Below are 22328 nucleotides of genomic sequence, written 5' to 3'. Positions count from 1 at the left end.
GAATATAACAAAAAATAATAGCATATAGAGGGGTTTGGATTGCAATTAATTTACAGTGTTATCCTGATTTTCTCTGCAGAGTGGTCATTGAGTAAGTATAATTGAAGTAGTATCTGTAGTAAACCAGACTTTACACGTATCCATTATTTCTAGTTTGTTAATACAGTAAAAAGGTTGATGACTTTTGCCTTGACTGCCATGCTGTTGGTGTTTTTTTGGTTATTACCTCTGACAAGAACCACCTGATACACCTAATGATTTTTCCTGCCAAACTCAAGACATGAGAGTAGTAACATGTACTTGGAGCCAGGGAGGAGACACCTATCTTTATGGACGTCATTCAACAAAATACACCTTGTCTGAAGAGTAAGTCTCCTCATTGTTACATTATCTCTGGCTTGTGCTATACGGAACAGTCATGTTCTTTCCTTTTAAATATGTGGAAAAGTTTTTTATCCTTGTTGAAATTATCCGCCTGCCTCTTTCCAGCTCACTGATCAGCTTATTTAACAAAGTTTGAGCAGTGCAGAACCGCCCTGAACTGGATTACCTCTAACAAAGTTGTGGGTCTATCAGCCCAGTTTCTGCTTGATAAACCTTGTTCTAACCATTATTTTGGGTTAATTGAGTATCTTTCAGCAGGTATGAAGACACCCTGCAATCAGGCTATAGATAACTTAGAAGTGTAATATAAGTATTGGGCAACACACACAACAGATAACTAGGAATTAATCAACTGGTAGGCTGACTATGTGTGTTCACGATCCATTGCCACTAATGCTGACTCAAAATGGTGATTCCCTGCTAACCCTCTAGTTAGCCTGATTAGCCTCCCTAGTTCTTTATGATTTTATAACTTTACATGCTGTTGTTTTCCACTTTACATGCTGTTGTTTTCCTTCTTGAGTCCTTTCGCTACTGACAATCCTATCTCAAAAATCCTACTTCTGTCTATAGTTTCTGTACTTTCACCTTTTATAATTTCAGCGCTTTTTTAATATATTTTTTATTTTTTTATTTTTTTAATCTCTCTGCAGACTTTCTCACAGCTTTATATTAGCAGTTTGAGTCAAGGTTACACAGCTGTGCATATCAGACCTGGCCCTTGGCTCCTTGCTACAGAGGCACCTAAATGGAGAAGAGAGGGGCTTTGCAGCAGGGTCTGCAGAGAAAGGGAAACTCATTAAACAGGACAGATATCTCATCAACACAACAAACTTTCATCAAAAGACCTCAGCAGAAGGCAGGTCATCACTGCATGTACCTTCATGGTCTCTGCATCACTCACTTCCATTAAGATATTATGATGGTGATTTAAAAATGGTAGGTTAGAAGGTGCACTTGAAATTACTGATTCATTTAAAAGCGTAGTGGTAGACGTGTGAATGGCTTAATTCTTGGCAAATAGGTCCCTAGTTTAGAATTTCCATGAGGAAATCACTAAAAGCAACTTAGCTGTATCTTAAAAGGAAAAAGTACTTAGACTTTGAAGAAAATGTTCTTCTAATTGTAAGAATACCTATATTCATTCTGCTTCAGGCTAGGGGACAGTACTGGGTGGCTTCTCATTGTCCCCCTCCGCCTTATTTTGTATGATGCTGTAACGTAGTTGAGCATCAAAAATTTCAGCATCTATGTCAATTGTACATTTTGGAAAAATGTTCTTCTCTCTTTTCCCTCCCTTCCTCACTTCTCTCCCTGCCCCAATAGGTTTTCCAAAAAAAGGGTTCCATGCACAGTAAGTTGTTCTGAGCAGTGCTCCTGTTCTTGGGATATAGGCCAGCAGAGGATCTATAATATCACAGTGACTGCGGAAAACCCACTGGGAAAGAAAACTGCCACGGATGTTTTTGATGTAACTTACAGAAGTAAGGTCTTTTCAATGTCTGTCTTGAAGTTTTTTTTGTCATGGGCCTTGTTCTCCTTCTGATCTCAATACTTGAGTGTCCCAGTTTAAAGTGTGTAAGTCCTTGATTTTTGTCTTTCCAGTTTTTATTTGTTAGTGGTGCCTGTGCTGTTAGTTATCAGCTGTCTCTTCAGTTTCAGCTTTGCAAAATTTGTGTTAATGGTGGAAAACAGCTTCACTCCAAAGGTCAAATTTGATTGTTGAAATGACCCTTTATTGAAATGAGCCTTTAATGCTTCAAAATCTGCTTCTTTGCTAAAGCTGGCTTATAGTATGTGAAGCAACACGATACAAGGTTATATAATGGGGAGGTGTAAAAAAAAAAGTATTTGTGTAGGTTACTTGGGAATTCAGTCCTTTCTCCAAAATATTATTGCTGATGTTACTGTCTTTCCAAAATAAAATGGAGATGCACATTTTGAAAAGCAGGTAAATAAAATTGCTAGCACCTCTCTCAATGGGATGTGATGCAGATGTAAGCAGCTATTACCAGGAAGAACTGATAGTGCTAATATGGGACAATAATGTCTTCAGTGCTACTGTAAGGGTGGAAGAGTAGTTTATCATCACTGAAATAAAATGGGTTATTCTGTGAGCAATTACTGATGGCTGTGGTTCCTTCTTCCCTATTAGTTCTGTCCTTTATCACAGTGTACCCCAGCTTCAAAACACCTGGGTATTTCCTGCCAGTAGTATTTCCAGTTCTTCTTGTGTCCTCTAGTCCCACCACATCCATCTCAGTGTTCCCAGGGTCCTGTGGCCACCTGTTTATTTAGGCCACCTGTGGTCCTGTTTGAAGAAGCAGGAGGCAACGTGTGCTTTGCTCCGTTCTGAAGCTGACAGACTGATGGGTGAGGAGGCTGGTGGTATAACTGCTGCATTCTGGCAGGGCTTGCTTCCTCAGAGGCATTGATTACAGTTTTGCTAGACACGCTTTTTCATATGACTTGTAGGAACATATGTTAAATGCCTGTCTGTTAAATTTGTCTCAGAAAGGCATGAGAGTTCTAAAAGTTAATTGACTGGGGGTGGAAGAAACAGAGCAGGAAGAAAGTGGAGGAGTAAACTGACACGTAATAAGACAATGCAATATTACAAACTACGTTTTCATGGCAGGCTAAAATAGGTTACATTGAACGTGCTAAGTACATTAAAGCTTTACTACAGTTTTGTTTTTCCAGTTCTAGTGATTGTTACAAGTTAAAGGAATTATATATAATACTTATGATGTTAACCTTTTAAATAGTGATTGCTGTAAAGCTCTTTCTGTTTTCTCTGATCCTGGACATATTTAAGTAGAATTTTCCTTACTTAAAGGATGTCAGCAAGTACAGGAAGACTGAAGTCCATCATTTCCAATTATGCATGAGGTAGCTGGGACCTTCTGTATCAAACACAATCTCCTTTGAGTCTGGAAGTCCTCAAATTGTAATTCCTGGTCTGTGAAGTGTCAGGATAATGGCCAAAGTTGTAAACATACCACTCACTTCCATTGCCATGTCTCATTCCTTACAATTGTACTGATAATATGGGAGAGCTGGAGATCTGCTGCCCTTGCTGAATGCTACTTGCATAGTAGTAAAGGATGCCAGAAATCTTTTGGAAGGAGTAGCATTATCTCTGTTTACCAGAGGGTGACTACTGGAAGGAGTCAATGTAAGAGTTGTGAATAAAATTTCTGGTGAAGAGGCTGCATTCTGGGATGTAGAAATGTAGCAGATGTTACTTACAATGCTAGATCCAGGAGCTTCCACCAGAAGGATTAGAGATTTTTACTGGATTTGCAGAAAAAGACTTTACTTTGTTCATGATGTTCTGAAATATTTTCAAGTCACATAAGGGTTTTTTTAACTTATATCACATTTACTTGGTTACTGTATTTACATTTTGAAATTAATTTTTACTAATTTATATCTGCTTCTTCTAGACTGGCAGAAAGATTTGTATGTCGTCTTTGCTCTTACTACTAAACTAAAATGCCTTAAAATACTTTTGCATGTACTTTATGTTTTCCAAGAGTTAACTCAGATTTTCCATTGGCAGTTTATCCTGCTGCACCTTTCCAGCTGTGGGAAGAATACACAGATGCGGAAATCACATTATATTGGAAACATCAAATCAAAGGAATTGAACTCTTTTGTCAAACTGAACTGCTCCTACCCAATGGGAAAGTAGAACTGGTATGAAACCTGACTTTCATACACAAAAACATAACAAGTATCTTTTTGACATGAGATTAAAAAATAATTCCACAGCAATATCAATACACTCTAAATCTTGTGAGCATGTGGATGTGTCTATTTTCTTCATTTGTTTGCTCCCAAGCTCTACACTGATGACGTAGTCCATGTGGGCAGCCATTGCTGGCACTAATTCATACGCCAACACTTCCTATACTGCTGGCCAAAGTGTACAGTGTGACCTGTCTGCATATGTGGCTCTGTCCTCTGCTGCATGGGTTCTGAGATTTGTGGAAGTAAATAAGAATATTTATGGGCCTTACAGCTGTTGTTGGCTATTGCTAGTCTTGGTTTTTCATGGTTTTATTACTCATATCGTCTTAGGCACAAATGGTGGAAACGTGTGTTGAAGGCTTTTTTTTTTTTTTTATATTAGTCCAGGAGCTTTCTATGTGCTATTGGCTGTACCTGGTGGTAGCGTGCCTGTTTTCTAGTGAGGGAACCCCAGGACAGTTTCTCTTCCCATCCTCTTCCATCTCCTTGAAGATTATTTGAGTAGACTCCTTGTCTTGTTCCACTTCTTCCACGAACAGTGAGACTGTCTGACTCTTTGCATGCATACTGTGTTTTCTCTGTAGCCCTTTTCCTATGAAGGCAGCTTGCCTTTAGCGTATTAGAGAGGCATTATGAAGATCAGGATGAAGCTATGCTCTGTCTTAAGTATTGGTCAAGAGATGTTAGTTCAAATGGCTGCCACAGGTGGCCACTACAGGAGACAGTTTAGAGGAGAGGCTTAAAAGCATGCTCACTTTTTGACTCTTACCAGAACTCAGCCTGTCTCCAAGGGGGGAGTGGGGGAAAAAGTTGAGGAAAAAATGGGAAGAAAAGGTAACTGTAGGTGCTGTGCATAGGTCTGGAACAGTGTCCTACTTACATGAACTGAGTAAAAGACCCAGAGTCTGTGAGTATAAGATCTCAGTAAATTCCCTTCTTGGTGTAAAGAGTAGTCATTTGACAGGCTGTGAGTTGCAGCCTTCCAGTACCTAAAAAGAGCCTAGAAGAAAGCTGGACAGCGATTTTTTTTTTTTGCAAAGGCATGTAGCAATACAACAAGGGGGAATGACTTTAAACTCAAAGAGGGTAGATTTAGATGAGGTATTAGGAAGAAATTCTTTACTGTGGAGGTGGTGAGACACTGGCACAGGTTGCCCAGAGAAGCTGTGGATGCCCCATCCCTGGCAGTGTCCAAGGCCAGGCTGGATGGGGCTTTGAGCAACTTGGTCTGGTGGAAGGTGTCCCTGTCCATGGCAGGGGGGTTGGAACTAGATGGTCTTTACGGTCCCTTCCAACCCAAACCATTCTGTGAGTCTATGGTTCTGACTGCTACTCAGACAGTTTCAGAGAGATGGCTTGCAGACCTCTTTTTGGACCTCTGTGTCTTTTGATCGTGTGTGTTTTCTTGGGGTTTTTTTGACTGTTGTTCCATGATTACCTTTTCCAAGTCAGGCTTAACTGACTATTGTAGGATCTAGAGGAAGAACTTTTTTTTCAGACAAAAAACTCTTGCTAACGAAGCTGAACTGAGCTCTGACTGTTCTGTCTTTGTCTTGCAGCATAATATTTCAGACACATATCTCCATTATGGGAGCATCACCCTGGGTGGACTGCAGCCATACACTGAGTACAGAACCAGAGTACGCTGTGGGTCAGCTAAGCATTTCTGGAGGTGGAGTGAATGGAGTGAAGTCCAAACCATCAGAACAAAGGAAGCAAGTATGTCCAGCCTACTGGGACGGGAACCTTGAAGAGCGTTCTTAGCTTGCCACCTCTGTTTGCTATCTGCTGCTACTCTTCTGCTGTGTAGCTAAAGCAGAGTCCTGCTGCATGCATAAAAGCAAAAGCACAGTAAGAAAAATTTAAGAAGGTGGCTTTTTAAACAGCTCTTGTCCTCTGCCAGTTTCTGCCATTTCATCCACTGCAGGCAGTGGGAAATCTGAATGACTGGGAGGGTGAAGAGACTGAGTTACAATGCTCAGTGAAGGCTGTAGGAATGGTGCAGAGGTGGAAACGAGCATCTCAGAACTGCAAACAAAGAAATACTTTCTGGGGAAACTAACCAGACATCCATTCAGAAAAAATAATTAAGGGAGAAAGAATAATGTTTTGACAAGACCTAGGATTGATGGGGAAAAAGAAGTTTTGGGGGTGGAATTTCTTTATATGGGAGGAAGCAATTAAATAGTTTATCCTTTCTGCACCTAAAACATCTTTGTTTTACTGTATTCCAGCTCCAACAGGGAAACTGGACATCTGGAGGGAAATCACACCGGTTCAGGGTGGGAGGAATGTGACCTTGTTCTGGAAGGTGAGACCAGAACAGAAACAGAAACAAACCCTTTCACAAGGGGGTTGGAAATTTCTCCCATGAACTTTAACAAGCCTGTGTGCACTTAATAGCAATTCAGTATGAAAATGTCCTTTAAGAATCTAAGACAAATATGTATAACTTATTTCAGAAAGTATGTAGCTGTTTGATGATGTATTGTCCTGGCATTTCAGACATACACTTCTCTTTTTCTAAGTATTATAACAAGACAAATCCCATTACTGAGTTTTCTGCATTTCCATTTCATCCTGTATATTTATGTATGTATGAAATGAGCATTTATATTCTTACAGAAATAATACATCCAGTTAGTTATTTAAAGTTCTAAATGCTCCTCTCATATTTTTTGGCAAAATTTACTAAGTAATTGTTGTTTACCTCCATAACTATTTCCCCAGCAACCATCAAGTTTTCGAGCAAATGGAAGAAGTATTTCATATGAAGTAACCTGGGAAAAAGTAGAAGATGGCTCTAAGCCTGAAAGACTTTCCTTTTCATCAGCCTACAATAGCACAAGGATTTCCATTGATAACCATTCCTACAGAATCAGTATCATGGCAAAGAACAGTGTTAATTATTCACTTCCTGCAGTACTGATCATCCCTAAAGCTACAGGTAACAGTAGGAGTATTTTCAGTTAGATTTTCATTATGAGAGTTTTGTTTCTACCTATTTTAAGTGAAATAATAAATCGTCTTAGGGGAACAAATTAACCTGGCCTGTTAACTCACATCACTGCTATATGGAAATTATTAGTGTATTTTTGCCTACAAGGTGGTAACTGTATGTATATTAAGCTTCAGGGCCTTCATCTATCCCTTACAAGAGAAAGTCTGGTTTGCACAGATTGTCTCCACAGAGCAAAACACATTTAGGCTTAAACTTGAGCCTCAAACCTGCCACAGGTGCCATGAATGTGCAGCCACTGCCTCACAGGGAACCCTTGTGTGTGATTAGTCTCTTGTGACTTTCTGTTTTATGACTCCATGTTTCTGCAGTTGGGTTCTTTTTAAGAAAACTGATGGGTTTTGAGCTGTCAGCTTTCAGCATACAAAAAGATCAGCTTTCAGCATGTGAAAGATCCCATATGTCCGATAGTGAATGAACACAACTATTTTATTGTTGTTTAACAGCTTAGCATAGAAACTGTATTGATCTTCATTTATGAATCTGAGGTCTCACGCAGCAAAATATAGAGATTGTTTTGTACATTCCTAGGCACCAAAGAACTTAAAGAAGAAGAGGTTAATGGTACAGATGATGGCATTTTTATTTCCTGGGACCCCAGACATATGTATGACAGTTATATTATTGATTGGTGTAACTTTCCGATGTTGCAGCCTTGTGATTTGCAGTGGAAAAGATTTGGGCCCAACGCTTCCAGTGCTCTGATCAACTCAGGTGACAGCTCAACAATTTTTCTTTCTGATATCTGTACATCAATCTTTCATGCTGTGGGCATTAACTGAATTTAGGAAACAAATCCTGTGTAATATTGAAGTCTGTGCAGTGCAGGTGTAATTTTTCAAAGGCATATCGTATTATGTTTTGCCTAACAAATGAATTAGACCTCACATATGTGCCAGCACCATTAAGCCTTGGAAATCAGCATCGTATTTTAGAAGAAAACTCTTCCGAGTAGCTTGTAGTAACACCTTGAAGGAGCGTGGTGAGGTTAATGAAGGAGCTAAAAATCTTTTAGCAGGAGACATGAAGCATGGAAAAAATGGAACTCTGCCTTGGCTGTAACACAGGTCAATAGTTTAACACCCACTGTGTAGTGAGAGGTTTAGTGCTGTCAGTGTGCTACAAATAATGTGTTTCAACACCAGTCCTTGCTTAGGACCAGTTTGTGTGTTTTTTATCCCAGTGCTGGCCATTAGACCTTTCTGGCTGTGTGAAAATTGTTCTGGTGCACTTCTACAGCTGCGAGAGTATAGCCTTCCCGGAGTCTCTCAAGCTGAGAGTTCACTTAGGAGTGAAACATGTTTGAACAAAATTTGACTGAGCATATTTCAATACGCAATAAGGGAACTGCACTTCAGTTCATACAAACACATGGGATCCTGTGTCCTCACTGAAGGAGAGTGTGGCAACACATGGAAAAAACGTTGCCCACTTCTTCAGTGGGTTGCATTTACTTAATCCAAATGGGAGTGGATGTCAGTGAGGATAACATGGAATCCTGATGCATGGGTATGTGTCTGCATGAAACAGCCCAAAACACAACCTTTGCCTGTGCCAGAAATGGAAATGAAATTATCTTGCTCTTAGATGCATTTGGAGTCTATTGTACACTCATCTTGACTTCTGTAGGGCAACAAAAAGATATTAAACCTCCCTCTGAATTCTCCCTTTCAGACAGAATACATGTGTTCCATCCACATTATGCACACTAAGAATTGGTTTATGCTGTGTCTCCTTCAGTAGCTTCAATAACACAGTAGCACACAAAGAAGACTTCTAATGGATCGTAGACCTCTATAGAAAGCAGTTAAGTAAAAGCAAATCCAAAAAACAAACCATAACCTATTTTTGTAATTGGTTCCACTGTTTTCTAGCTGCTTTTGTTCCAGGGGTGAGATACAACTTCCACATCTATGGATCTGTTGCTAATACAGCCTCCTTACTGGAGAAGAAGACTGGTTATCTCAGGGAGCTTCGTAAGTTTGCAACATTTTTAGGGTCTGTGTATTTGCTAAATTCATCAGTCAGAAGAATTCCACAGCTTTCCTCCTGCTAAAACCATTATTTGCTGTGTTGTTTCTATATCATCAGTGAATCATTTAAAAGTTGTACAACATACGCAGCCCTGCATCGAGGATATTTAACTAGTGCAGTGACCAGGTAGAGTCCATGTTAGAATAGCTAAACAAAGCTGTGATTAGCAGTCACAGCTTTGTGTATAATGTGGACTGCATGAAAGCTCTGTGAAGTTGACAGTTTTGGTGGAGCGCTTTGGCTTTGTTCCGCTATTAAATACAAGTAAGATATAAACAGAAACACCACATGGGAATGTAGACATTTTTCAAGTTAGAAGATAAACATTCTTGAAGAATAATGGAGAGTTTTACTCGAATTTCCTTTCTTCTAGCTCCTCTGCTTGATCCTGTGGTGGATAAAGTTGAACTGACTTTCAATGCAGTAACGCTGTCTTGGGATTCTTACCCCACAAATGAGTCACAGTCTGGTTTTGTAAGAGGCTACCATGTTTATGTGTCACCTGTACACGAATACTGCAGTTTGAAAGGATCCAAAAAACATATCCTTCCAGGTAATTGAGCTCTGGGATTTAGGAATTTTTGTCATTGGTACAAGTGAAAGACTTTGTGGCTGTTGCTGAGTATTGTAGCCCCTTAGAAAGTTCACATTAGGCAAGAAAATTGGCTTATTAGGCAATATACAGATTTCAACACCTCCTGCATTTGATTCCTCTCTAATGCTTGAGGTGCTAATGGGCAGAAGTGGGTCCTGGCTTTATACAGATTTATAGCCCCTGTCCTGTTGTCTGTAGCTCCTTTTAACACCAGTGCAAGCTCCAGAAAAGATTCGTGCAGTACTGTAGGACAAGTCAAATGTCTGCCTCTTGTGATTTGAATTTTCGATGAATTTCAAAAACATCTGTTTGTGGTCTACTTGGATGACAGTCATAGAAAGTATGTTAGTTTTACTAGGATTTGGGGTATTTTAGAAACAGTTGGGATACAGTTTATTTCCTTTAGAATTTGAGCACTGTGTAAATTCCCCATTTAAATTCTTTCATAGTGAAAGTATTTGTGGCTGTGCTCTACAGTGGAGTTCCTTCAGCAGAATGGAGCTGTGGGGTGCTGCAAAGCCATGTTTAAATTTTCATATCTGATCTTCCTGCTCCACACTCAAAACTGTTCCAGATGACTCTGCTCCATTACAGTTTTCAGATATTTCCATGTTTAAGGATTTTATTTTTTTTTCCCTTGCCTCTTCTTCCAGTTGCGTCATGTCCTATATCAGATCCTTCTGCTGATTAGACTAGTACCAGGCTAAAAAGCCTAGTTTGAACTGAAGGCAGCTGATGTAGGAATTCCTATCAGAACTAAACTAATCATAGATGAACCATAACTCTGCAAATAATCCCAGTTAGACTTTAAATGTTTAAATTGAAGATTTCCTGCTTCCCAGTTTGTCTGAGCTAGCAAACAAGGGGTGTGACTGGTAACAGGAGGAATATGCTAACCCTTTGTCCCTGGGGTTTGGGAGTTGCACAATAGAGAGGCAAAAGAGTTGTTTTCGGGCAGAGATTTCTTGCTTTAGTTATCTTCAAAGAACTTGACCTTAGCTTAAGGGCTACGGGATTCTGGTGAAAAAGGAAATGGCAAACCCAGATCATTCTGTTAAAAAGCTCTAGTGAAAGGAAATAAAAATAAACAGTTGCAGCTTTTGACAGCAAATTATTAGGTGGTCTGCCAGAGGCTGGTCAATGTTGTGGACAGTCCGGTTACAAGGGATGTGAGTTCATACCAGTGGCAATGAGTCAGGATGCATCATCCTTCTCAGAAGGAAGTATGTAAATTACAAAGAAGGTGGGTTACAAATGTTCTGTTATTTCAGTGGTCTAGTGGTCTCAGTTAAACTGACTTGTAACATCTTGTGGATAACTTATTGCAGCTTTTCAGTACCTAAAGGGGTTTATAAGAAAGATGCAGAGTGACTTTTTACAATGGCATGTAGTGATAGGACAGGGGGTAATGGTTTTAGCCTAAAAGAGGGTGGCTTTATTACGTATAAAGAAGAAAATTTTTACTTTCAGAGTGGTGAGACCCTGGAACAGCTTGCCCTGGGAAGTTGTGGATGCCCCATCCCTGGCAGTGTCCAAGGCCAGGCTGGATGGGGCTTTGAGCAACCTGGTCTAGTGGAAGGTGTCCCTGTCCATGGCAGGGGGGTTGGATCCAGGTGATCCTTTAGGTCCCTTCCAACCCAAACCGTTCCATGGTTCTACGATTCCATGATTCTGTCTTTTCTGTTTCATTTTAGATGATTCAGTGCTATGTAAATACACAATTGAAAACCCAGAAGAAAAGAGATACACTGTGAAACACCTTTCGTCAAACACAAAATACAAACTAGTGGTTAAAGCATATACAGGTGGAGGAGAGACTCCCATTGTTGACTTTATATACATAGACACACCGTTTAACTGTGAGTATTGGCTGTGGAAAATTTGTCTTCTGGCAGAAGGATGGGGTGATTCAAACGGTTAGAATAATCTTCCTTTCTCAAGGGAAAACATTTAATTCAATGTAAAATGCACTTGAGAAAGAATCCAACTGAGAAACAACATGTGCATATCAACACAGCATTTTGATACTTTCAACTAGCTACGTTTTTTTACATGCTTATTTAAGTCATATCTTTCTGGGAAGTAGCTTAATTTGTGCATATTTGCATGACTAGTGAGTTTGGTTTGCTAGAATGCATTGAAGAATTGCATTTGGATTTAACTAGTTTTCTAATGTGGGGAAAACTACAGACCCGTGTGCAAACAACTAATTTCTGTATGGATTCTTGAAACTCTAATGTTGTTTCATATTCTCATCAGTCTTTAAATCCATTGCTGAGTTGAGTCCTTCATAAGCCAATAAGAAAGGGTTGCTGGCTTAAGCACTGTAGTTCACTAACTGGACAGATTTGATCATCAAAGCAGAACAGGAAATAGTTGCCTGTAGTTCTGTTCCCTTGGAAATACCACTCAACAATCGTGGTTGTGAAACTTACGAACTGAATCGGAGATGCCTGGTTCTGAGAAATGTGTTGGGCGTGGAGGTGAAGGGGGAGGGGTAGGAAAAGGCATTGGTCATGCAAGGAGACTTCATGTTCTAGGCTAACAAGCAGAACAATGTCTAAACCCTCATTGCACCCTTGCCAAGGCAGTTCTGCCTCTTATACCTGTGTTCCAGCTCCCCTTAGCCAGCCTCCTCTTGTACAGGCACAGACAAACATTTGTACTGCCATACAAGGAATTGAAATGGGGGGTTAATTAACCCAGAAAAGATAAAAGGAGAATGTAACACATGCCCATTTGCTGCTGTGGTGTGTGGTAGTGGCGCACCCACTTGCTGTCACAGGGCAAGAGGGCACTGGCCAGGGCAGAGGGAGAGTGAGCACTAACCAGTGCTCCCCCTTGGCCTGCCTATTACAGCTCCAGCTGTTCAGGGAAAACAGCTCAAGGCTGTTCCTTCCAGCTAGAAGCAGATACTGAGATGCTTCCTCAGGGAGCATGAACACTTGCGTAGTGTCTGTCTTGCTATAGTGCATTAATACTGGAGGTACAGGTGTTCTGTCAAAGTCTCATGGTAAAATCTGTCATCTTTGGGGATCTGAGAGAAAACGTAAACAAAATAATTAAGGGAGATTATCATTGTATTAACTTTTGGAAATGCACCCTTTATAGGTAAGATGCTAACATGAGGGCAAATTAAAAGCAATCTAGTAATTCAGTTTTGGTAAAGGAAATCAAGAGACTTACAGCTGCATCCCAGAACTTCTAGCCCAACTTCCAACCATGGACCACACGGCTTTACTGCTGAGTTAGCTGCAAGGTATCTCATGTGGGCTTGGTGTTATTTTTGTCCCAGAAACTCAGGCTATATTGACTTTAACAGGTGAGAAGTTGAAAACAAATTTTTGAAGTATTTTTTCTTTCACAGCAAGCATGCTGTACCTTCTAGTCCTGCTAGTGATAGTTCCATCACTAGTAGCAGCTATATGCCACTGGAAGTTGAAATGGTAAGTTACAGTGCGTTTTTCTGTTGTAGACAGAGAACATATCTAGCGTAATTTACAAACCACAGCTGCGGCTTGCTGCTTCCAGCCTGTTGGAAGGCCTCATTCATTTTTTCCTTTGGCTGTCCAGCTGTGTGGATGTTGTAAGTATTTGGCTTGCGGCATTCCTGAGACACTCATCATCTGCTGCTCTTTCTGTATACATCTATGCGTGGCTTCTGCTGGTAGGATATGCTTAGATGAGAGAACAAAAACATCATTTGTTTTGCTGTCTCATTTCCAGGGTGAAGGAGTGCTGCTGTCCTGTAATACCTAGTCCTAGCAAAAGCAAAGTGCTGTCATTCAAAGAGTTAAAGGTAAGAAAGATCACTGAAAATGTAGTGTTTTAAAATTTTCCATTCTTTGATGAGTGAAGTTTCAGGATTTTTTTTTTGTTGTTGTTGACTAAATTTAAAAATGAGTGACACTCACCCAGAAATGAACATAATTTAATGTCATTATTTAGTAGAAAAGTCTCCTTTCGATATTTGTGTGACTCTGCAGTGGTAAGTTTACGTTCTGCAGTCTGTTGCTGCGAAAAGTTAAAGCATAATTGGAGGATAAATTAAACCTTTTGATACAGTAGGTGGTGATTCTTCCAGTATTACTGTTCAAAACCCAGCACGGTCTGAACACAACAGACCAGACAATGCTGCACTTCGCTGCATCCCGTGAACTGCATCCACCCGCTCCTCCTAGTCTACACACCCCCGTGGTAAGGCACAGCGGAGTGATGCATGTCCTGGCTCTTGGGAGCATGCAGGGGACTCTGCTAGGTCTGGCTGGGTGGAAAGGATTGGCAAAAAAGCCCTCAGCATCTTCTGTAGGCCCTTTGAACGAGAAGCTGCTGCTTCCATGCTGCGTGCTAAGGCGGTCGCAAAACCAGGCGCCTGACCGCCCTGGCACACACGGGGCTGCTGCCATTTTTGCGGCCGGTGTTCAGTGACCGCTTAGCACCGGAGTCTGCACAGCCCGACAGCCCGCGCTGCTGCCGCTCCCTGCTGGCTAGCGGTTCGGGCTGGAGACGGCACACACCAAAAACCTCGGCAAAGTTTTTAAAGTAGAGGGACATGGTTCCTTCCTCAAATGTAGTCATATCGAACTTACTTTAAAAAAAACACCTCTAAATACACATTCTGATAAATTCCACATAAATTACAGCTTCCATTGAACATTCTGTATGTTTTTCCTTCAAATTCTATTCATTTGTATCTGAAAAATCCAAGTTAAAAGAACTTCAGACATTAGAAGTGCTTGAAGTACTCACTGCCTTTTCTTTATGCAGAGATTCTTTTTATGAGTAATTTATTTTTTTTTTTAATGATTCTCTTGTAGATCAGTTCTGAGAAAGTACTGAAAATAAGTGACTGCATTCCTGACATGCTAGCAGTGGACAATAAGGCTGAAGCCCAGAAACTACATCCATGGACCAAGCCGTCTTCAACACCAACAGAAGATAAGGTTGATTGTCACAACTCTTCCTGGATTTACCCTAACAAAAACGAAGAGAGAAACTTTACGCCAACACCTGCACCTCAGACTCGTACTTGGTTTGAAAATTTTACTTATTCTTCTCATCTCGCAGCTGAATCTGACCCCTATCAAATTCTGGAGACAGTAGAAGCAAGCATGCCAGAACCACCAGTCATGCTGTACCAGCCACACTACTACTTTGATATTTTTAATGAAGATGCTGCTGCATCACCCAGAGAAACAGCTGGCAGAAAGACCAGTCTGAGATACATTTCACAAACAGATGTGCACTGCCTAGGGAGGAGGCTTTGATTTACTCGCTCCTCCACTGAGTCCACCCCATGTCTGTTACACAATGTAAGTAAGAATTTCTTTAACCACAACAACTTCTTTTGATGAAGGCTTTCACAAGCCCAACTGTCCTACTTCTGTTTAATGCTGCAAAGCTCTTGCTGCAGGGCTAGTTTAAAAATACTGACTTGCGTGCAGGAATGATGCGTGCTATTGTTTCATCACAAATTACAGGCATTACATAAGATTTATAGGCTGTTTCGTGGCCAGTATTATGTAGGAGGTTAGATCACAGCAATTTCTCTTAGCCTGATGCAGAAAACTACTGATTTTGCAGAGATTAAAAATTTATTCAGAAGGTAGAGGGGCTTGTGCACATGAATTTAATTTTTGTTGGCATTAACCCCTGCACAGATTTAGCAAGCCCCAAACAACAAGGTAAGCAGACACAGCAGTCAATGCATAGGTGTACGAATCCCATTTGTGGAGAACATCGTATTCAGGTTACGTATCAGCTACATCTTCCAACACTACTTTTGCATGTACTAAAAAAGTAGTATTTTTATTACAGTGCTCAGAATCCCTACAGCTGGCAGTGGTGAATTTGGTCTCCCATTTTGATTTTTGAAACATTGTACATTTTTAATGAAGAGAATAATTGGAATTGTATCTGAAAGCCTCAGCAGATTAACTGCCTTAGTGAACAAAGAACCTTTTGGTCTTACCTAATTATGAATTCAACTTAAAAGCACAAAATATGCAGTTCTCAAAAGGGAAAAAATGAAGTGTTTTTTGCAATTTGATCTTCAGCTAACTTTTAAAAATGTAGCTACTTCTCTTCCCCCATGTTTAACTGGCTAATCACATTTTAGCTAAGTTTAAACTAAGTTAGTTTAAACAAAGCAGCTCTACACAGAAATTAGTTTTGATGCTGACCCACATCTAGGTTTTATACTGTTGCTTACAGCTACTGCTGTAATGTCTGTGAGCTGTGTTGCAACAGGAAAACCAGTAAGACCTTACACAGACTGCGGCAGAGTCTTCAGGCAGGCAGAGGTGAGGCACAAACACACAGGTGGCAGGCTGTGGTTAGAGGTATCCAGTCAACACACACTGTGCTGTGTCCATGTGCAGGTCACACACAGATCTACTTCAGAAGAAAAAACCAAACCAAACCAAACCAAAGCAGCACAGGCCTTCCTTTCAGCCTTCAGACGGTGGAGTAAGGAAACACGGCAGGTCACACTTCACTGAAGTGCAGTTTGACAGAGAATAGGGAAACATCCCAGAGAAACTTTTCCTCCCTTTACGTTACTCTCCTTTGAGTGACAGTGAATTTCAAAGTTTTATACCACAGTATACTTCGAACATTTCCTTCTCCAAAGCGTTTCATCATACCGTGTGTACTTGTGTAGTTTAAGAAGTTCACTGCTGGAAAAAAGGCCAATACACAGAGGCAAGCTGTTTTGCCACTACCAAACTAAAGCTTCCTAGCTGTGTGTTTCAAGAAAAGGCCTGTTTATTTCAAAAGGTCTGAGAGGTATCCTAAAGCAAGAGTTACACACCTAAGGAATTCTGAAGCAGAAGTCAGTCAAAAAAGTCAGATTATCCAACAAAACATTTTAAATTTCATCATGATGCAGCTCCTTATGCCTGAGGACAGCTGTAACAAAGCACAAATTCCTACTTTTGAAAAAGCTGCTGTCACTGGGGCATGGCTGGGGAAATTCAGCCCCGGAGTGACTGGGCAGGGGTTGGGGGAAGCAGTTATCAGTTGTGCCTTCCTGATGGTGGGGGAGACAAGTTGGCCTGTTGAAGAGTTCCCACCTCAATTCCCTTGGTCTTTCCTGAGGAGATCCTGCACTGATGAAGCTTCATTATGTGAAAGCATGGAAGCACTGTACCAGGTACCAGCAGATTGCTTGGCAAGGTGGTTAAGAAGCTAGCTCCTCTCCCTCTATAAACACTTCTGGTTGCTGGCCCTGTTTCTGGTTGCTGAAACCACCTGTGCTTTCAGGGTGGCACAAAACAAAGGGCACTAGAACTAGAAATAAGGATTAGAAAAGTAATTTTTGCATGGGTGGGGAGGCATGTATAATTTTTATCTTTTTTAAGACATCTGTATTGCATTAATGGTTGAATGGGTAAAAATGTAAACTTTTAATTTTTTCGTTAATTCAGCTTTCACAGCAGTTGTTGAAATGCTAATATTTAAATCATCACATAATGGAAAATTATTCTCAGTATCAGCATGCTAAGGTTTTTGAAATAAAAATGGTGTACAAACTGTTAAAGGAGTCCCCTTCTATTCTTATGTCTTGCAAAGCATTAATGTAAAATATATTTTTTTACCAAAAAAAGTTTATTTGGAAAGCTTCAGGTTGTCCTGGTTAATTAGTAACTTCCAAATACAAATTCCAACCCATTTATAGGGCTGAGAGGTACAGATGAGACAAGAACAACTATAAGAAGTTTAAGTAGATTTTATTAACAATGCATCCCTTTGATAAGACTACGCTTCAGGAGGCTTTTAATGCCCATTGACATTAACTGTACACACTATATAAAAAAAAACAAAACAGAAAAACCCCAAAAAATCAAGGTGGGCAATACCATTTTGGGACAAGCCTCTGTTTAAATTATACACAGCTCAATGCAGTATTCTTACGGAAAATATATAAATACTTTTTCTTTCTATGTTACAGGTATACAATATAAATCAGATTTCATTGTCTGTTCAGTGACCTACAAACACTAGAACCTCCAAATATGTAGCAGCGTATTACTAAATAAAAAAAGACCACACGGGACAGAGAGAGTAAGTCTTGAGATTTTCCTTGATCCTTTCCCTCCTCAGAATGATTTAGCTAATCTCTTATAACGCAGTTTTGGGGATGCTGACAGCCCAGTGTTGGAACAATTTTTCAATTAAATTGACAAAATGTCTGCCTTCCCCCCCAAGACAATGCATCTTGTGTGTTTTAAAACACTATTCAGTGGCAAAATGGCATGTTACATTTTTTGGCATAAATTATATTTATCAAATGAAATAGTGTATCTTACAAGCAAAATGTGCAATTCTGCATGCTGTGGCATTGCTGTCCGTCTCTGTTACAAAGCTAGCCCAAAGAAAATCCACATTGTTTACTGAACACACAAATCTGCTGAAAACAAAACTATCCAGAGAACCAGGATCAGGAGTTCAACAATAACCAAGGAGGACGGCGGGGCTTCTAGCAAAATACAAATGTGTCTTCTAGTATGCCCCCAAAGGTCTTTTTCAGTTGTCAGATTCTACACTCACCTAGCATACCCTTAATAAGCACATGATAATAGAAGTGTGACTTTAAAAAAAAAGAAGTTACAGGACCTGCTTTCAGCTGGCTCCAGCGAAGCTCCAAGAAACAGGACTTGTGAGCAGCTCTGCCACGAGGCGAGCAGAAAGCTCAGACACTCCAAAGCCTGGCAAGAGTCCTTTCACTGTGACTGGCTCAGCTTGAGCTCACATTCACTTACAAGCCAACACCAGCTTCCTGCAGTCCAAAAAGGCAATAAGCAGTAGCAACTTTCTTGCTACTTACTAGGCTTTGAGTATTGCCCATTTCTCAGATGGCTACCTTTCTCTTCAGGCACCTACTAAATGTCTTATGGGTTTTTCCAGTCTCATTGCAAATTACAACTCACATGCAAGACCACTACCTATGCTCCAAAATAAAATGACAAAAAGATGAGCAGGATTCTCACTGCTACCTTTTTAAATGTTTGTAAGAGCAGCTTACCTCAGTGTGCCAAGCCACGGCACAGTAAACTACCAAATCCTTTGCACTTCATTGTGTCTTAGGGAAAAAACAACAAAACCCAAGGAGAGCATGTGTAGAGTACAATTGTCAGGTCAAGTAAGACCTGACAGATGAGGAAAATAGGCTGTTTCAAGTACAACACGCCAGGGGCCCAACATACAAGTTAGGCACCTCAAAGCCTGACCATCTCCAGCTCCAAGGGATGTCCACAGCAGCTGGGAGCATTCTGCACCTCTCTCTCCAAAAGGACTCTCACAGCACCCAGCTTAGTCCTCATCCCCACTCAGTGGAGAGAAGGAGTCCCGTGAGGAAGTAACTGGGAGCCCTTCAGTTAGCTCTCTTTCAGCCCTTTGGAAAGGACCACCCCTTTCCACTGACTGTAAAAGACGACCTAAGAAAATCAGCCAGCTTAATGCAGCAGGCCAAATGAAACTGGTTTCACAGCCAGCCGTCTCCTTCCCACAGAGGCTTCTGCACCAGACCTGAGTATTCTGTGCTAGCATGTTGAATCATCCAGGAGTTTTCTTTGCCACAGCAACGAAACTGTATTTCTATATAGTGTAAGTGAATACTATATGCTTTGCCATTTATTTGACAGTATTGGCAATTGTTCGGGTTGGAAAAACAGAAAGCAGGTGGTCTGTCAGCTTCCCTTGCGAACCTTTCTAGGAAAAGTGGAAGGATTCTTTATTAGGGTTAATATAAGCACAATTTTTATTTACTACTGTTTTCTTTCAAAGTTTTGTCACAAAGCAAATAAAATCCCAAAATAAGACTTTGAAAGGGATCTTTCAAAAAAGAAATCTACAGAATTAGAAATTCACAGTTTATAGCTAGGCCAATATCAAATTCCTTCAGTAACACTATCCCTTCATTTGCCAATTAAAATGAAGTATTAACATGAGCTTAATGTAAATTAATTCTAGAAATGTTGTACGTTATTTACAGTACAGACTTTACATCCTTGATGCATACTTGTTGAAATCTACTGACACTCATATACTTTCAGAAAAAGGAACGACCATATTTTATAACTGGATTTGTAGCTATAATTTGTATGTCAAGTTTCTATTGTCACGGATCCCCACACAAGCGAGTACATCAGAACACATGAGCATTGCAGGATGGAGGTTCTTTCAAAAGTATATTGACATTGCTTTTTGCTTACCTTTTTATAATCGGAAGCCCTCCTGTGGTGCTTTCTACATTAAGTGCTATGGGTTAAACTGGTAACAAATGAACAAAGTTGTTTCTTGGTTTTTTTTTTCTTTTCGGGTTTTTTTTTGTTGTTTTTTTGTTGTTTTTTTTTTTTTTAAATAGAGGTGATAAAATTTGTTTATTTTGCTTGAACTGCAGAAAAATATCACGGAGTTGTTTGATGTAACCCCATCTAGTTATTAAAACAAAAGTCTTACACTCTAGCCTAACTGAGGTAGTGTTTGAAACTACTGTATAAGATACACTAGCCCCATTTTTGGGAAAACTACGTTATTTCCTTTGGAGTTTATACCACTATTTGGTCTACTGTGATTGACATTTTGGTTTTACAGAAGCATTTATTTCTTACAACCAGAAGTCCTATAGTTACTGGTGTGGTATGTTTTCAAAGCATTTCAAACATGTCTTGACACACAGATATATTTGTGTCACTGACCACAGAAGAGTTGAATCAGTTTTTTTTTGCTCCTTCTTTCAGTGGGTACTCATGAAAAGATAATCTTAGGAACTAAACCTGACTCTGAGCAGCAACTTAATCTGCTTTACCTGAACCTGACGGTATGCAGTGCACATGAGAACTCAGTGAAAAGATAGCTGCAAAGCAGTGCTTATGTGGCAAGATGAAATATCCAGTAAGAACAAATGAACTCTACGTTTCACCAGGAATCACAGGACTACTTACTGAAATCTCCAGTGGTATAGCTAGTAAGAACAGAATTATGAGTATCAGGATAAATTTCACTTAGAGAATTAATCTGACAATTACAAAAAAATGGTAAAAGCGAATGGATAAAAATACGTTCTACTTTGTACAATCCAGTTGAATTATTCACCTACATCAAAATCAAAGGGTAATCCCTTCTATCACAGGCATTCTAACAAAGGTGACCATGCTACTGTATATACACATTTGCATATATTTATATTACCTTTGTGTAAAGGCTTCTGAATCTTTAGATTCATGACAAAAGTGACAGGGATTCTTACTTTTTTCTAAAGTTTGCACTCATTAATTTAGAAACCTCATTACAGGGGCAACCATTTCAATCATTAACAGCCCCTATATCATTTAACTTTTGCAACATAATGCTGCTCCAAAATTTGGTACTTAAGGCTTTTCACTACAATTAATAGTACTATCTGATGCCTGATCACTCATCCATTGAAAATTAAAATAAACCTTTGTTTTTGGCTGTTTCATGGAACTTGGAAAACACTCATAATACGTCTTCTCATAAAAGCAGCAATGATTAAATGTCTTCAAGTTTAGTTTATACAATATTCATTTATCTGTCAGAAATCATGCTTTTTCTAAGGATTTTAGTTAAAAGTAAGACCAACATTCATACTATATGAGTGTAGAAACTGCAAACACATGCGTATCATTCAGGGAAAACAATCTGATTTCAACATTTTAAGTTTAAATAATTTGTTAGTTTTAGAATCAAACTGTAGTGAAAATCCTTAACTGGTTCAGATAAGATACATGTACGTAAATGTCATGAAATTGGAGAGACTGCTAATAAAATGACTTACAACTACAGCAATATTAAAATAACTTAAAGGAAACCTCAGATTCACAGAGGTTTTTCTTTCTGTCTGAAGTTACAAACCCCCAAGTAGTGTTATAAACAGTACAAAAACCAAGAGAGGAGGGCTAACATTAATCCCCTGGTGTCCATGATTACAGCATGGCTCCCCATCGCTGGCAATGGAATGCACCCTCATCTCTGACTCCTGGTATCCAGGGTTTAAAAAGCAAGGCATTCTTCTGCTTCTCTGGGACAGAATTGGAAGTCAATCAAAAAAGATGTCTCCGTGTGTTGTCCTGTTTTTTTTTTTAATTTATGGTAGAAAATGAAATGAAAACTTGTGGAGGTGTTCAGTGCTTGGCTCTTGCATATACTGGTAATTACTATTATTAAAACTACGGTAACGTTTAACAACTCCCCAAAGGGCTCAAAAGACTGGGGCAGTAATTGGTTGAGGAAGAAAGTTTTCAGTTCAGTCTCCAGGTACCAGTAGCTTCTGGAACGGTCTAGAAGGTGATGCTCCAAGCCTTTTATCCAGTCAGTCAGAGGTTGTCTGAGGATTTCAGAAAGTCTGAAATGCAACGCACTGCATAAGGCAGAGGTCAGGATTCAGCTGATGTATCAATTACTGGCTGTTTTGTTGGTGTTGCTAAAATAGCCTCTGCTTCTTCATGCATCTAAAGAAAAAGACAGATGAAGTATTAATGCTGTTAAGAGATTTTACTAGAGAGACATCATAAAATG

General features: G+C 39.8%; 2 protein-coding genes across 5 annotated transcripts in view; one reads left to right on the top strand and one right to left on the bottom strand.

Annotated features, from left to right (window-relative positions):
- Window positions 1-20817, top strand: part of OSMR (oncostatin M receptor) — a 38248-nt gene extending 17431 nt beyond the window's left edge. For 2 of the 3 annotated variants that reach the window (XM_037374527.1, XM_037374526.1), the window contains 13 exons: window positions 237-366; window positions 1711-1868; window positions 3950-4086; window positions 5700-5859; window positions 6375-6451; window positions 6871-7087; window positions 7691-7873; window positions 9034-9135; window positions 9567-9746; window positions 11483-11647; window positions 13156-13234; window positions 13515-13587; window positions 14606-17042. In XM_037374527.1, the coding sequence (XP_037230424.1) occupies window positions 237-366; window positions 1711-1868; window positions 3950-4086; window positions 5700-5859; window positions 6375-6451; window positions 6871-7087; window positions 7691-7873; window positions 9034-9135; window positions 9567-9746; window positions 11483-11647; window positions 13156-13234; window positions 13515-13587; window positions 14606-15055 (2111 nt within the window). In that variant the 3' untranslated portion in view covers window positions 15056-17042. Of the gene's footprint in view, window positions 1-236; window positions 367-1710; window positions 1869-3949; window positions 4087-5699; window positions 5860-6374; window positions 6452-6870; window positions 7088-7690; window positions 7874-9033; window positions 9136-9566; window positions 9747-11482; window positions 11648-13155; window positions 13235-13514; window positions 13588-14605; window positions 17043-17739 lie in introns of those variants that run through there. The other variant, XM_037374528.1, reaches the window with a different exon arrangement.
- Window positions 17502-22328, bottom strand: part of RICTOR (RPTOR independent companion of MTOR complex 2) — a 73089-nt gene continuing 68262 nt past the window's right edge. For both annotated transcript variants that reach the window (XM_037374524.1, XM_037374525.1), the window contains exon 36: window positions 17502-22261. In XM_037374524.1, coding sequence (XP_037230421.1) covers window positions 22187-22261 — 75 coding nt within the window. In that variant the 3' untranslated portion in view covers window positions 17502-22186. The remainder of the gene's footprint in view (window positions 22262-22328) is intronic.

The sequence above is a fragment of the Falco rusticolus genome, chromosome Z, assembly GCF_015220075.1.
Source record: "Falco rusticolus isolate bFalRus1 chromosome Z, bFalRus1.pri, whole genome shotgun sequence".
NCBI classification, from domain to species: domain Eukaryota; kingdom Metazoa; phylum Chordata; class Aves; order Falconiformes; family Falconidae; genus Falco; species Falco rusticolus.
Note: the sequence above shows the minus strand (reverse complement) of the source record. Positions and strands in the feature narration are given on the sequence as shown.